The following is a 17,324-nucleotide window of genomic DNA, read 5'->3' as shown; positions in this document are numbered from 1 at the left end:
AGACATTTAGTGACCTGATTTAAGTAACATAGTTTTACAAATAATACCTATACTATACATATACGAAACTGCGTAGATATTCAACCTATCTCTTTCATACACCTGAAATGCAACAAAATATAAGGTCTATAAAATTTATAATAAGATATAATTATGGCTATTACAGCGAACTTCTCCTTATACAAAGCCTCTGTGTTGAAGACATTTGGTTAAAATAGTATTTTTGTTTAAACAGCTTATTTTCTCTTCATTTATCGATGCCATTTAACCAGACTACATATACGTAACGTAAATAAAAGCACTCAAACAAACTGCGTAATATTCGTGCATTCCCGATGTAATCTGTCGTTCGGCGATAGTGTGGGACCGGCATAACATTCAAGACACGTATAACCTTATTAACATCTTAAGGGAATACGCTATAGCTACAATTAGAAATAATACAATTAAATTTCTTAAAATTCGTATATTTAAAATACATGTAAGAATATAAAAACTTAAATAAGTTGCCAGTCCTACTCGATCGTATCTTAAATAAAATGGTACAATATTTTATGAGAAAGCCATATTCAAGTAATCATAAGTTGAGGGCAGTTTTAGATAATTTTGTTAGTTATAAAACTCCATTTAAAATAACATAATTACTAAAGAATTAACATTACATTATATAAAAATAAAACTTGGTCTGCTTTAAGTGTGTAATTTTTTTCAAAATATTTATTACTTATAAGTACTAGCCTTTAAAGCTAAATTAGGGAATGACTAAAATAAAATTTTAAAAACGTCGATAAAAATAGCACCAATCGTAAAAAAGATTTCCATAATTAATTTGAGCAATAAAATCAGTACAACAATGGAATGAAACAGTATGATTTTAAATTTGTATAAAAATACGTGTCCCAAAAAAAATATTTCCAAAAATTCGTATAAACACATGAAAATAGACTACAATAAAATACTTATAATAAAAGTTATAATCAAATAATGTCCTTGTGGTAACTAAATATAGATATATCATATTCAATTAACTAAATATCATACTCAATTCTTCTATAAAAAGGTCACAAAATATGGGTAATATTACCCATATTTTGTAACCTTTTTATAGAAGAACGACATTACCTTTAAAAATTACATTGAAATAATAATAGCCGCCGAAACATAACTTTAACCATTTTTTACATAAATATTTCTTTCACAATACAAGAGTATATAAAAATATGATACTTTTCCGAAAATGTTCTACAAAATATTGACTGTTCAGATCTTTCATGTCTGAAAAATCTTACAAGTAACTATTATAAAGCACATTGTTGATCGTAATATTATTACGTATCAGTGTCAATGAAGCGGTGGTGGTGTAATGGTTAACACGCCTGCCTGTGAGTCGAAGGGTCTCAGATTTGAATCCTACTCGTGCCATATACCAAACTGATGGATTTGTGGTAATTTGCAGGAAACGTTATTGATTAATTTATTATTATTATTTATTTATTTTAAAACAGGTGTACATAAGTTGGTATTAGTATTATTGTAGTCCGCTATGTCTTACCATTAGAGTTTACAATGTCATAGATTGAGTCTAATAAATATATCCTAAAACCAGACGGATTAATGTGGATTTGTATTTCACTTGTCACCGTAGTCGAATCGATTCGAAGTGAGAACGAACAGCGTGTTCGCATTGCGCTATTGTGACGCAACGACAACCACACTACAATGCGATTGGTACGCTGCGTCTCACTTCGAATCGATTCGATGGTGAGAAGTGAAATGCAAACCCGCCTAACCCCTCAGAAGGCTTACCAGATAAATATACAAATATATACAGCACGTTACTAACGGCCACAACATTCTGTATCTTTTTCCCATATGGTGTACGCATCGTGTAAAACCAGGAGGTTGGAGGATGCAGCTACTGGTGCATAGCGACAATGATGTTGGCGAGCGCGGTGCGCGCGTCGCTGGGCGGCAGCGCGCGCAGCACGCGGCGCGCGGCCGCCGTGTGCGCGCGCTGCAAGCGCTTGCTCTGCTCTATGCCCGGCCCGCCCAATACCGCTTGGTACAGCTAGAAGGGGAATATAACAAACACTTCATCCCATAACACAAGTCTCAAACTAACTTGGGGCTAGCTCAATCTGTGGCTCGGGTGTTTATATATATACATATAATATATAACCAAGCAGAAAAAGATCATTTTCCATCGTAACCGACTGGGGTTCGGACCCGGGACCTCTCGGTTCAAAGGCAACTTTAGGTACCAGGGGAAAAAGCTAAATATATATTCTAGTTAATATAATAATAATAATAAATAAGTATTCTAGTTGTTGTAAAGTGACAATCGTTGCTAATTAATAGGGCCCCGTGCTCGCTAATGCAACGCGTCTCAATATATCGTTTATAACGAAAAATTAAAAAAAAACTACGACAGGAATATGCTACATTATATAAAGGATTTGATTAGATATTATTGTAGTTAATTTTATATTATAATATACAAAATATTGGTACGATTTACAAGAAGAATATATTTTAGTGCCAATTAGCAACTGTGTCCTATAGAAATCTATAATACTGATATACTATATCTTACTATCTTCGTAACTTAATTTCTTAACGTATCTGCAAAAAGGACCCTAAAAAGAAAAATATAATTCCAATTATATAAATACTTCACTAAAATACAACAATCAACTGAACAATAAAATCAACAGAACAGTTCAGTTCAGTTGATTTCATCATTTGTGATTTGTTTAAGTCACTCACAGCATGGTAATCAACGTCGTGCACACTCTTCTTCCCGGCTTCAATGTAAGAATACAGCTCAGGTCTAGCTTCCAGAGTGAAGGCCAGTGGCGCCCCCACTAGTGAGAAGCTAGCGGGTTCCGGTCCGGTGAACGCTTCGAGGTCAAGGAACGCCTGCCACGCTAGTGCTAGGTGACAACCGAATAGGTAACCCTAGAAAGAGAGTAATTAAATAACAATACAAAGGTTTCAATTTTTGAGCATGCGGGCTAACACGCAGCCCATGGACAACAGCAAACCGATACGAGTCACCGATGGGTTGCAGACATTAGAGTTTTTTGGTTATCGTAGTCACATGAAATAGACTATTCCTGCAAAGTAGTTGCCTTTGTAAAAGCCAGCGTGCAATGAGAGACAAAGGATATTAGCCACCTTGACATTGACAGTGACCGAAATCACTACTGTCTATCTTCTTCGTCCGCCACTTTCTCTGCCAGACAACACCACCTCCGACATGGCAGTCCCTGGCAGTGAATCATATACTCTACCTGAGTCTGCAAGGCAGCATCGTGTCCCGCCAGCTTGAGAGCCGAGGAGCAGCTCTTCCCGAGCAGAGCACCCGCCGCCAGCACATGTCGCGCTACCCACTCTCTCTGCAGACACCCTACAACCCCCGACATCGGCAAAGGCTCCAGGATACAGTCCCATTCTGGAAGTAATTGAGTGAATATATGGTTTCATCTGAATTTGTCATTAGATACATTGTCCAAATTCATAATGCATTTAGTAATTCGTTTTTACAATTAATCAAATTTTTCCTATCCTATTGAGAAATAGTTTTCACAGTTAGATCCCTATTTATGCCATAGTGGACCACCACTGAGAAATATAAGAGCAGTGTTTAAAAACAGAATCAGGAAACTGTACCTCCATTTGACTTAACACGTGATATTTTTGTTAGATATTTTTTGTCTTTCTATAAATACTTACCTTGTCAAATTTTTTTTAGAATCCATGCATAAGTGTGTGAAAATTGTGAAGATAACTAATTAACTAAACTCATAGATGTTAGAATACAATGAGCATAATTAATATTCAGAAATAGTCGCACAAACTAACAAGTGGTCGTGTTTCTAAAGTATTTTTGTTGAAGTTGGTCTGAGGTCAGAGTCTATATTAGGTGGGCTTTTTAACCAATGGACCACCACCGCCGCCGAGTCTTGTAATGGGTCTCAATAGTGGTCGAATTTATGGTTCCATACCCAAAGGAAAAAACGGGACCCTAATACTTAAGGACTCCGCTGTCGGTTGAAATTTACAAAATAAACGGAATATTTAAAATGGGCTTGCCGAACACTTCGTGCGTGAGTCCGACGCGCACTTTGCGGTTTTTTTAACAACAGTTTTCAATATTAAAACAGGGCGAATTCCGACCAACGCCTGCCGGAATGTAGTCCTTAAAACTTACATAGACAAAGAGTACATCCTTTATTAAAACAATACTCACGTTCAAGTTTAGCATTCTATACACGTGTGATCGCTTGCATCGGACCCGCTGTTCCGTATACATTACTGTAGCGAACAAATCGAGTATGTTGGTATAAATAGGTCGTCTTATTTAGCGAATTATATAAAAAATTAATATAAGTAAACTAAATTGTAACAAGAATAACAGACACGTGAGATAGGTGAATGTGTGACAAGGAAAGTATTCGAGTTCGTGCATTGTGTTGTTATTCTCGTTACAATATTAAAAATTTAAAGAAACCCCCTCCGAAGTTATGCTTGAAAAAGTTGACGATATACAAACGCCTAAACGCACATTTTTCAAAAATACTTAGCTAAGAATATTCTCGATTAAATACTCTTTAAAATAAAATAAAATACTGGATCGAAATCGGTAATCAGTTTGGCTGCTGCGAATGCCACGAGCAGACAGAAACGTTAAACTTATAACTTGTCCTCCTGTCGTCGGGGTTTAAAAAAATGTATATATTAAAAAAATCCGTTGCGTGATTTAAAAAAGAAAACTTAGAAACAGACTGCCAACAATGTTGCCTAAGTTTGTTTGTTTTATATTATGTTATAAAACTAATTCCACTATTAAGTAACTGCGCACAGAACAAAATGGCTATAGCGGGTATAGATACTTCTGTATCGATATCCTTCTGGATATCGACGTGTGCCAGGATATACAAACCAAATCTTGTTTATGTAGTTCACTATTTATTATCTACTTGCTTTTAACTGCGGCACTTCGAACTATAGTATGTATGCAAAATTTCGAGAAAATTGGTTAAGTAGGTAAAGCGTGAATAGATAAACAAACATACTTTCGCTTATAATATTTGCCACGCCGGCAAACCATACCAACTAGTAACTGAAATAGGAATCATTGGTACGAAAAACTGAAGAACACGAACAAACGCAGGCGATGCCGCGAGTAAAAGCTATTATACCGAAATTTTAACGTAAGAACTTTCAAATATTTATTTGTGGACCAGATGGCATGGCAATCTACGAAAAACATACGTTCTAAGTCCTGACCCCGCTAACCTTACCGTTTTAGAGAAAAGTAACCTTGATTCTTCTTTCACTTGAACTGAACTTGTTGCACTCTCTCTTTTCACAACAATACACAACGTACATAATAGAAATTCCGTTTGAGTGCAATTCGAAGTAAAGAATTTATGTGAAAATTAGATGCTGAATAAATAAATTTATTCTAATAATAATAATAATAAGCTACAGCCCGCGGCTCCATCCGTCTCAACATTTTTTTCCGGGATGAATGCCCTTTCCTTCTCGGATACGTGTACCAAGTTTCACAAAGATCTACTCAACTCTAGATCTAATCTACTCAACCAGAGTAGATTTAGTGTAAAAAGGTTAGAAACAACAAACTTTTTAATGTATATAATATTAGTTGATTAGAATAGATTTCTTGATTTAATATCTATCGGCAACATTTGAAATCAAAATCAAATAAGTAATTTATTAAGAAATTAGGTCTTCACAGCTAAGCTACTTTCAATTTTCAACACTATAATTACGTTTCCTAATTAATCACACCATTTTCGGTTAAAAAAAGGTCAGTTTGAATTGAAATAGATGTTAATAACATCATTCCTACGCTATTTGATTTTATGTTTATGGTAATATTGATTGATAATGTGTTAGTCGTTCACTTTAAATAATTGGATGAATTTTGATAAAAGTTTCGCGAATTTTAGTTATATTGGATAGAACAAACACAAGACACTTTCTGACCAAAAGTTTGCACGGGCTTAAGCTTACTTAGTACGCTATCCCTAGGCGAGGTTAACTTATAAATAAATTGCCTCTGAGGTCCGCTCCCCCTTTTTCCTGTAAACTAAAACCGATTTTGATGAAATATTGCACAGAGACAGACGAAGCGTTCAGAACTAATATAGGAATAAGTAGACGAAACAATAGCATGTTGTCGCAAGTTTGCAACGTCTTTGCCTTGAACCGAAGCAATTTGTGAACGCCGGGCCGGTGGCCGCGCCAAGGTAATTTAACTATATATTTACCAATAATATTTTATTCGTCTAAAAATTACCACAGTCTACGGCCAGAGAGGGCCAATATTCTCCCAATTAGCTTTTTGACTGTATGTTAGAAACAAATTGCACAAGTAAGATGTTTAAAAGTTTAAATTAAAAAAAAACACTGATTTTATTTCATTTTACTCAATTAGTTTACTATTAAGTAAGCAATTTTTTATATTAGGAATGTTTTTGATTCATGTCGTGACGTCACTGGACTTCAATGTCCATTTAAAATATATTGTTATTGACATTTAATAATATTTGATTTGACTTGTGGAAAAATATTGGGCGTAAACTTGTGTCTATCGGGTTTCTTCCCTAAACCCAGCCCATATATTCTCATCAATAAGTGAGAAGCCCCTAATGGATCTGACTATATAAAAAAAAAACATTTTTTACTTTAAATCGCCATGTAATACGCTAGAAAAACCACGATTGTATTTGGAGATGCCAATATAAACCTGCTATATCGAAGTTCGTAACATAACACACCTAATTAATTAGCACAAACCAATAAGTGCTTACGCGAACTTCCGACATGACAATCAATACGCCATCTATCCTAATAATAAATTCGAAAGTTTGTCTGCTATTTAAACACGCCACAATCTGAGGAAATTTAGTACACGGGTAAAGTAGAACTTGGAACGGAGCTAGTTATATTTCACAGTTGACTCTTCCTCAAGTCACACCAATATTGATTTTGTCTTAAACATAAATATTAAACCAAGGCCCATGTCGTAGTGAATTTTGCAAGTACATCTCAGTTCCGCCTGAGCGGCCATGTTTGCATAATGCCGTTGGCCAACATTGGCCAAACGATGTACAATACTTGGATTTTTCTTAAACCAACATTGGCCAAACCACGTACAATTCTTATTTTTTTCTTGTACGAAAATATACCTGTTCATATCATAAATAAGCAAAGAAAGTTAGCCAAACAGTTTGGCCAACGTGTAATACATAAGAAATAGCAAGTAAATCCACACTGAGTACCTATGGTGCTATGCATGCCAACGTAAATAAAAACCAGTTAAGACTGATGTACATACAAGAAACCTATATTGATTTTAGTTTTAATTAGTACCTATTCGGAGAATGAGGTGGTGGTAGGTGCTAGATAGTTTACAGCTTAGATTCTAACCACGTGTTTGTGACAGTAAATGGAAAACTTACTTAATAAGAAATTAATTACGTCTCTATTAAAGTCAGGCGAGCCAATAGCCGTAACCTCACTGCTCCGAATGTAACCGGATCATGCGAGGAAGTGAGAAAGAGATATAGGTATTAAACTTGTCAATATGGTCTATCTATGTAAGACAAACAAAACGTTAAAATGTTTTAGAATGTTTATGCATTTTAGATAGTTCACTTCCTACTGATTCCTACCTGATGCCGGGCCCCTCTGGTCTTCAGGTAGTGGTCTGGAAGGCAGAGGATTATTCTGCTCGTCGCGTTCCCCCAGGAATTCCGCTTCGGCGAGGTCTCGCACCGCTGAAGACATCAGCTCAACCAGTTCTTGATTCCTATAGAAAATAAATCGTTTTTTTTAATGGAGAACGTTGAAATCTGTGGTCGCATGCCCAATGGTTTCTCAAAGAAATCAGTAAGAACAACTATTTTTAAAAAGAGAATCTGATTGGCTTCACAATTATTATTCACAGATTTCTGTGGTTTCCACATGTCTTTATTGTTTATTCTATCAACGTATACGTTTAAGAAAAGATTTTCCGAAAATCACACAAGGACAACTTTTGCAAACATACTTCAAACGGAGAAGCAGTTCCCTTCAGTAGAAATTTTGAGATAAAAATATTCATTAATGAAAAAAATTTTTATTCAATTATATAGGTATGTAATCTAACTATGTTCCAAACATCGAAATCTATCCATTTTCTTCGTGATTTCTATATTTCAACCGCATTCTTCTTAACCCCTTCTTTTTGCTTATAGGCATTCGAGAAAGGGACATACAGAAATAAGTAACTCTAAATCATAAAAGTTTAGACCAATAGCCAATTGGGAGTAAAAATATACGTGGACATGACCTTACTCAACAAAATAATTGTCATAAATTTTGTCAGCCATCATTTTCGTAATGTCCACAGACACATCTCCGGCATTCATTCGAAACGCAATCGCGTCAAGGTTGCGAAGCCATGCCACAGCGTTTAAGGACGTGACAAAATCCCAAACGTTTCAACCGGTTTGTAGAATAAGCTGCAAGTGCATACAATATTGCAGCTTAAATACGTTGTCTTTACCTATTCCTTTTCGAATGAATTAAAAGGTCTATCGACCTTGAATCAGTTTCAAAATTCCTTATACCTCTGGTATAATCATAGGGACTGGTTTGGTTAAAAGTACGTATAGGAACTCGTACTAATATTGTAAATGCGAAAATTTGTGAGGATTTATGTGCATGTATGTTTGTTACTCTTTCACGCAAAATCTACTGAATCGATTGTTATGAAATTTAGTGCACGGGTAGAATAGTCTAGCCTGGAATAACACATAGAGTACTTTTAATCCCGAATTTCCCACGGGAGCGAAGCCCCGAGGATTTATTATATGATTATATGAAATCTATCAATTGTTCTTTGAATTTTATTATATGAGCCAAACTTTTCCATTCACAACAAAAGTAATTTCTAAGTCAACCATTTATATTGTCCAACAAACAAAACTAGTGGGTCACTGACTCTTACTTTTGATCACACAAGGAAGTGCTAACAACATAGATTCATTTGAGCATAGATAAGTACCTACCTCCTGGCACACTTGTCTAAGTGACAGTGAAAGAAAACTACATCAAAAGACGTTGCGTTAAAGAAAGCTTAGAGACATATAGACGTAAGCAATAATTCTTGTAATTCTTGTACATACCTCACGGTAATATTTGTCACTTTACTGTACTGTAAATTGCAATGCATCAACGTAATGGCGTTAAGAACCGCTGAGAAATCCAAGGGGAAACCCCAAACTATACTTAGTCACCATTTTTAAACGCCCCGGATGGAGTAAGTACTATTTCAATCATATGCTATGTCATAGCATTTCGTTAATCACTTTGAAAGATTAAATATATTCAAGTTTTTCTTATTTTTTAAGTGACCAGCAATTGCTCCCGGTGAAGGAAAACACACTACACTGGTTGATTATTTACTCGTGTGTGAAATGGAGAAGGCAATAACAAACCACAACTCTAACAGTGCTAAGAAAATTGTTACGTGTATTTCAATCCACGTAATGACCACGAGCCTCAGCCATGAGGGTTACGACAGTGAGGAAGAATGAAAACAAAGACATCACACCGATTGAGCTAGCCCCAAAGTAAGTTCGAGACTTGTGTTATGGGATACTAATTCAACGATACTATATTCTATAACAAATACATATATAGATAAACATCCAAGACCAGGGCCAATCAGAAAAAGATCATTTTCCATCATGACCCGACCGGGGAGCGCTTTACCACTGCGACACCGAGGTCGAGTACATGTCTAATCCATCACACAAACGAGCGGTTAATTTCGGTCATAAGGTAAACTTTCACTTTCTGCGTACTCCGTCTTCAGATTACATCAACTAAACCTGATCGAGTTAACTGTTTATCAGCAGAAACACTGATGCAACGATGTATCGTAACCGGCCGTACATATGTAACAAAATGTAAATAGATTAAACGAAAGTATTCACTAAAAGGTAGGGGTAGTTGGAGTATTGTACACGTCATTGTCTAGATGTTGAACAAAGTTAGATTAAATATTAATATTACACAGTAATGTATAATATAAAGTACATTTTTGATGAGAGTCACATCAAAGAGAACACACCGCAAGTTGGCGAGCTCGGAGCACGAGTTGGCGAGCAGATAGTCGCCGCTGAGCAGCGCGATCTTGTTCCCGAACATCATGTCGTCGGGTTCCCCTGCGATGGTCGTCTGCTGGCGCGCGTTCATGTTCACCAGACCTTTGTGCACCAAGTGGGATGTACGGATCATCTCTGTCACTTCTGCTAACGCGCGTTGGCTGGGAATAAATAAAATCTTTGTTGAAGAAAATCGAATTCTTAATTAGTAAGGTACTTACCAGAGCAAAGGATAAAATAAGAACATTGTTAAGAACGCTAGGAATTGTATTTATGTTGAACTAGCTGTGCCCCGGGGCTTCGCATCCGTTGAAATTTCGGAATAAAAAGTACCCTATGTGTTATTCCAGGTTATATTCTACCCGTGTTCATAACAATCAGTACAGTAGATTTTGCGTGAAAGAGTGACAAACATACACACACATACATCCACACAAATTTAGCATTTATAATAATTAATAGGATAATCATTTAAAAGTAGTATAAATAAGTAGTTACATATTAACCTGGCGACTGTATTCTTCCATTAAACGTGGAACATGTTATTCGTTATGTATGTGTTTCGTATTTCGTAACTAGGTACCAATATGGGATACGGAGAGCAGAAAAGCCATATATAATATTATATTCCAAATACATAGTTACTACACAATTGCGTATTATTGCGTTGATTTGCACTTTTACAAAAAAAACAGTTTTTTAAAAAAGTGAAGAAAACAGATTTTTGATGTACTATATTTTTTGCCATTGCAATACCAAATAGAATGGTCAAGATTGGTTGCTAAACTGTGTTGCCAGGTAACAGCGTCCACAATTTCTTAACTTTATGACAGAATGTAGGTGGGATTTTTTTAAACAACAAATCATCACGCAACATTACTCAACATTGTAACACTATCATAACATAAAATAACACTCATTATTTATAGCGCGGTCAGTAATCAATTCGACCACGAGATAAATGCACGAATTGGTTGGTTTACTGCATTTATGATGGAGCAGAACCTTGGGAGATTTTAGCAAAATACAATACTTACATAACCGAAGTCAACGTATTATGACGTATAAGATGTGCAAGACGCATGGAAAATTGCAATATACACTTATATTGAGAGCTATATAATACTTAGCGTTAAGGAATTGAAGTAATTTTATATTTAAATTAAATTCAACGCCGCGTTCAAGATTTTTATTAAACAAAAAGCAAAACAAGTACAGGATAGAAAATAGCGATTTAAATGTTTGATTCAAACGAACACAAACTGTGGTTAGCACCTATCTAACCTGTGGTCGTGAACTTTTAAGGAAATGGGAAAGAGAAATCGCGGTCAAGGATAATGTCTAATGCAAGATTAATATTTGTGTTTTTTTGACAATAAGCTTAGTGTTATTTACATGTGAATTTTTGCTGTATCAGATAATTAATTCTTGACATACATTGATACGGGCATTGAGTTTGATTTTTAATTATTTTTATAATTAATTTTTAAACAGCTTTCACCAGTACTCGTACAAAGATGCGTGTAATGGAAATTTGTAGTTACCATTTTGTCCTTAGAAATATGTTAGATTATATTATAATTCAGTCCGCATGAGGATTATACAAAAACTAGCTTTTGCCCGCAACTTCACCCGCCTGAATTTCTCTGCGAAGTGGAACAGACATGATTTCCATACAAACATTCACCAGTCACATATAGTCATTTGGGGATTAACATTTGAAAAAAGTACTCTATGTCTGAACTGAGGTCTTTAACTATATGCATACCAAGTTTCAAAAAACAGAACAGACAGACTTTCACATTTCTATGGATGTATTCGAATTTCACAAATAATAATAAGAACGTTGATTTTCTAATTTACAACAGTGATTGTTAAAAAATAAGTGCTGAAAGCTACTAAAATTGGTGGATAAGAATCCGCTACCTGTGTAACACTCCTGCAGCCTTGTCTTGCTCCATGTCAGGTATCTCAGGACTGTGGCCAGCTGCCTTCGACACCAGCAGCACGATGAGGCCCCACGCTTGCATGTTGTTCTTCCCATTGTACAGTAGGTTTCTGGGAAAACAAGTTAAAAATATAAAATTATTAAGTGGGTAGACCTGGTGACGCACAATTGCAACGGAGCTCAAGACGATCGAGCTGACCTGGTCTGAAGTGAAGCGGTTAGCCCAGAACCGACAGAGATCGTCATCTCTGTGCAATGTGGACGCCCTATGTCCCGCCTTAGAATACAAACAAGTAGGCAGTACACTCCACAGTTAATTGCTGAACCTATATTTAAAAAAAAAAAGAAACTCATCTAACGTCTTTCTACAGTTAATTGCTCATCATATATTACTACTACTAACAATATTCATAAATCGCATTTTCGAACGAATGTAAACGATTTTGTTAAAATTTGAAACATCGGTGCCAAAAAATCGATTTAACTAGGTCCCATATCTGGGAAATGTTTTTTTTTCCATTATTCCATATATTTTTTTAAATTTAATAAAAGAACGCTCAGGTACTAATTTAATTAGCAATTTGATGTATGAGCTACGCATACCTTCATTCATTCATATTGTATTCGACATCGTTATAATTACGTTCATTTATATTTTTGTTTTATTTCTTATGACAATTTTTGATAGTTGGTTGAAAACGCTGTCTTTTTTACATTTATATTTAACAATGTAATTCTACCATTTGGTTTAAATTAAAAGGCTGCGGTGAATTTTAAAATAACTTCAAATTCGTGTACACAGTAATTCTATCCGATGAATCACAAAACTTGGTGAACATTAGGAAAACATTAATCTAAGTAACTTTTCATTTGTTAATGATCCTATTACACTACAAAAATATTTAACCGCAACCTGACAAAACAATAGTGTGTAAACACTATTGTCCTATAAATGAAAAATTAAACTTTTCAAAATCGTGACATAATTACCATGTTTTAGAGATTATTCTATAATAAAAAAATGCTATATCATATTGGAACAAAACTCCGTGGCATTTAGTTGCGCCCTACATTAGGAATACTCTATACATATATAATAAAATGTATGTCGTACGAGATAACGAGGCGGCACACACCCTAAGCAGCTAAGAGGTAGCAATACGATTCCCATGGAGGGCACACTTCGAGCCAGTTGTAAAATCACAGTAGATTCTTCAAAATTTAAAAGATTTATTTCTCACGCTAATCTAAGGATTCGCGGCGTCACAGCCCCAGTTTGTAATTTATACAACTCTTTATGGCAATAACGACGAATTTTCAATGATTGGATGTCGTTGAATGCAAAAGAAACTGGGAACTCAGATAATCCAATGACAAGGATAAAAGTAAATATTATAAGATTAATTAGTATGACTTAAACGTATGGAAACAGGCATTTGGATAAATGAGTGAGTAATGAAGTTCTTCCTATCGTTACGGTACATCCCTTCTATATGAAAAGGCAGAGGTATTAAGTGTTCGAAAATTATATATTCTAAGGTTAGTTCTGAATAAACACAATTCCGTTTTGAAACTACCCAACTACCAAAATATGAAACTTAAGAAACGAGTATTCATGGATAAATTGCCTTGTGCAAATACTAAGTTTGCCCAACGGTTTAGCCCGTTCATTTCTAACTAAATATATAACAAAATAGCGCGTCAAACGGACATCAGAAGATCGAGTCTTGGAAAATGTAAGCACCTAATCACATCGCTCATAAAGAAATGGGATTACATTGATACTGAACAGTTTCTACAGATTCCAGTCTAATTTACTGTCAGGTCCAGTGAAGCATCTCCACATGTAATATGACGATAAATTTTTTTTGATTTTTTTTTCCTATCTTTTTAAATTAGTAGTATCCTTGACCTTGGAATTGTATAAGCCTGTAACTACTACTATAAACCTATTGTCGGCTACTGTTAACGTTATATTTATGGTCTATAACATTGGTTACCATAGGACAGGCATGTTGCCTAGTGTGGGACCAATTGTATAAGCAATGTAGCAAAGTTTTATTCATTTAATAAATTTCATTTCATTTCATGAATAAATCCAAATGGATATAATTAAGCAGTGAGTTGATAAAGGAAATAATTTAATACTACATAGTTATATACTCACTTGGCAGTTTTGAGTAAAGGATGATTACTGCCAACCAGTTTCCTGAGATGTAGCGCTACATTCGCAATCTCGTCACTGAGCACCCATCGAAGACTTAGGAAGGAAGTCGGGTAACCCACGATCTTCTCAGCCTCACTCACAGCCCTATTCCAGTCGGGCTTCGCATTATGTGTCGCAACACTACCAAATTGCGCACTATGTGTGCTCACATCCCTAGCACAAGGTCCACACAGTTTCGAAACCAATACGCTTGAAGCAGGAACTTTCACTAGCTCACACCTTGCGACGACACTTCTCAACCTACTCAAACTCATTTTCACTGTACTAACCGGGAATACCAATGAGCACAAACACTTTATTCAGTAATATTCGAGGGCGCGAAAGTGTATTGTTTTCGCAACACTTGACATTAAATTGTAGCAATCACACTATGTGTAACCGGCTATATTGTAATATGAACAATATTACAAACTTGTTTTTAGACTCCTGTGTTTTCAGAATCAGTTGTATTAGTAAAATAATAAAGTTTTTGAATATTTTCACAGCACCTCAACTCGCGAGCTATTCATTCGCGCTAAAAATACAAACTGGCCAATGGCCAATGAATGAATAGATGGAGGCCGTAACGGAGGTGACGTAAAATTAAGGGTAGCCAACCGCTACACATTAACTATTTTCTGCAGCTAACTTCATAAAAAACGTTGACATACATTGAAATTGACAGTGGCATTCGTGGCAGTGAATGAACATGAATTGATATTTCATTCGTTCTCTCCTTCTTTTACATTAGTGTTGTCAGTGTAATGAATTAATCCCTAAAAATGGGGAAAATAATCATTGTATTCGTGATAAAATATGTAAAAACTGATTTAAAAGACTCTAACATTTTGTCAACGCCTAACCACGAACCACGGACAGAATGTATTGGTTACATTTGCGAGCGTACTATCTTGAATAATCAACAATGGTTTCACATTTTGTTTGGATTAAACATATATTTTCTACTTTTAAGTCACTTTGGCTGTGGGTCTATTTTTAGTAGCTTGTGGTGTTCCACTGATGAGCAAAGACTTCCCCTCTACTTCGCCAACCATCACTGTCCATTGCGTAGGATATTTTTCAATTGCTTGTTACATTGAAATGGTTTTTCAGTTCAACGAATGTCAATTAGTCGGTCACTTCGGTCAGTCATTCGCGAACCGCCGGTTGTCGTAGTCGTCTGGAGAGCGCGGACACTACGTATTGCCGGTATTTTCAGTGTTTCATTAAAATACTGTAATCCTGATTGCATTGCGTTTGATTTTCAAGTAAACCATAACTGTGAAAGTGTGGACAGTACACAGTGTTGTAACCGAACACAATTTCTTAATTTTTCGAAGTTATTTTAAGGTGAGTTTTTTTTGGTTCAATCTTATTTTCATTGAGTCTACGTCTTTAACAAATATATCCACGACTACGAGTGGTTCTCGGTCTACGTGGTTCGGTTCGCTAGCAATTTGAGAATAAGTTTCGCCCAGTTTTCGTTTTTTACATAAATACCTATTTAAACTTTATCATAGCCATAGGTAATTATTATTTTTCTTGATACTTATATACTTACACAATACTATTAACCACTAACCACTTTTAAATTCGGTGCAATAACTAAAGGCATATTCTTCAATGAAACCATCCAATCATCGATGAATTTAGTAGGTACATAATTTGTATACCTATCTAGTTAACTCCTGCAACCTGTAACCAATCCAGTATACAAGAGAAAATCAATAATATTGGGTTCATTCAGAATGACATAACTCAAATTTGACTTCCACAATTTTATAATGCCTATGTAATTATAAAAGTATCAGTGCCTGAAGTCTTAGTTTTCCTCATTGTAATTGTATTACGTTACCTTTCAATAGTGAATAAATAAGTACTTAAATAAAATGTGTATGGACAAATCACAGCCAACCAGATTGTCACAACACCAAAGTAAGTTCTAGATGATCATACATTACAAACATACAAGACCCACAACAATATGAAAAAGATCATTTTCCATCTTGACCTGACCAGGAATTGAACCCAGGACACCCAGCGTAGCAGACCGGTATGATAATCATTAGGCCAACAGAGGTCTTCAATGTGGGAATGAACTGGGAAAATGGGTAGAAGAAAACAACAGTTTGAAAGGTATCAATAATACAATTCAATAACATTCATATTGGTTACCAAATTATGTTACAAATTAGTATATAAAGAATACTAGGTAGGCATTTTGGTATATGTAAAGGGGGGGTCTGCTGCTCCATGTTTTGAACAGAACATTGTTCAAAAACATGATTTTATTGTTGTAAAACATGTTCGAACACGCCCCTTTTTATGTTTTTGAACAAATGTTCTGTTCAAAACATGGCACAGCTGACCTATCTTAAATGATGACAATGCAGCAAACCTATGGAATATTCCAAACAGTACATGTTTTGTTGTAAGCTCAATTCCGTCATAGCATGTATCTATAAAAATGGTGTAACAGAAAGGACCATCCCGTGTGATCTATCACTGTCTGAGAATGATGACAACATAACTTGTTTGTTGGATAAAATGATTGCCATAGATTTATCAACCCATGCCAAATGCATTATGAAAGTTTTTAAAAAAACATTATGATAAAAGCACTCTCATACTCGCGTGTTCCCTGCATTCAGGCTGTGAGGTCGCGAAGCCCGAGGTCAGCATAAGAAATAAAACTTAAAATTTTTAACATCCGCCTGGTATTTTGCGACCGGCCACCTGCCTAATGTTTACCTGCTTTGGGAATGCTGTTACCTATCAGTTGCGAAGGCTGTGTATAATTTCATGATATGTTGATATTTAAAATTGTTTTTTTTTATTTATTAGGCGTTTATGTCCCAGTATTGGGCAATGGCTTCACTCTATTTTAAAATGTTGTTATAAAAAGAATATTCACTACTTTAAAATGTTGTTATAAAAAAAAATATTCGATTCGGAAATTTACGACGGCCCGTTATAAAATATC

At 35.4% G+C, this 17,324-nt stretch overlaps 2 protein-coding genes across 3 annotated transcripts in view; one reads left to right on the top strand and one right to left on the bottom strand.

Annotated features, from left to right (window-relative positions):
- Positions 1-451: 451 nt before the first annotated feature.
- Pdss2 (Decaprenyl diphosphate synthase subunit 2) lies at positions 452-14,896 on the bottom strand. 2 transcript variants are annotated; one of them, XR_008404771.2, is made up of 8 exons: positions 14,303-14,896; positions 12,114-12,245; positions 10,154-10,348; positions 7,707-7,843; positions 3,294-3,454; positions 2,767-2,958; positions 1,123-2,068; positions 452-1,050 (listed from the first exon to the last, which is right to left on the bottom strand). XR_008404771.2 is itself a non-coding variant. In XM_053746131.2 (7 exons), exons 1-7 carry the CDS (start codon positions 14,614-14,616, stop codon positions 1,916-1,918), a joined length of 1,284 nt encoding a protein of 427 aa, XP_053602106.1. In that variant the 5' UTR covers positions 14,617-14,896; the 3' UTR covers positions 452-1,915. The 2 variants fall into 2 exon arrangements, 1 of the variants encoding a protein (XP_053602106.1); XM_053746131.2 differs by having other exon boundaries at positions 452-2,068.
- Positions 14,897-15,487: 591 nt separating this feature from the next.
- Positions 15,488-17,324, top strand: part of LOC128670487 (uncharacterized protein) — a 56,317-nt gene continuing 54,480 nt past the window's right edge. The window contains exon 1 of the mRNA XM_053746184.2: positions 15,488-15,691. The gene's annotated coding sequence lies outside the window, so the exon portion shown is untranslated. The remainder of the gene's footprint in view (positions 15,692-17,324) is intronic.

This window comes from Plodia interpunctella, chromosome 6, assembly GCF_027563975.2.
Source record: "Plodia interpunctella isolate USDA-ARS_2022_Savannah chromosome 6, ilPloInte3.2, whole genome shotgun sequence".
Classification (NCBI taxonomy): domain Eukaryota; kingdom Metazoa; phylum Arthropoda; class Insecta; order Lepidoptera; family Pyralidae; genus Plodia; species Plodia interpunctella.
Note: the sequence above shows the minus strand (reverse complement) of the source record. Positions and strands in the feature narration are given on the sequence as shown.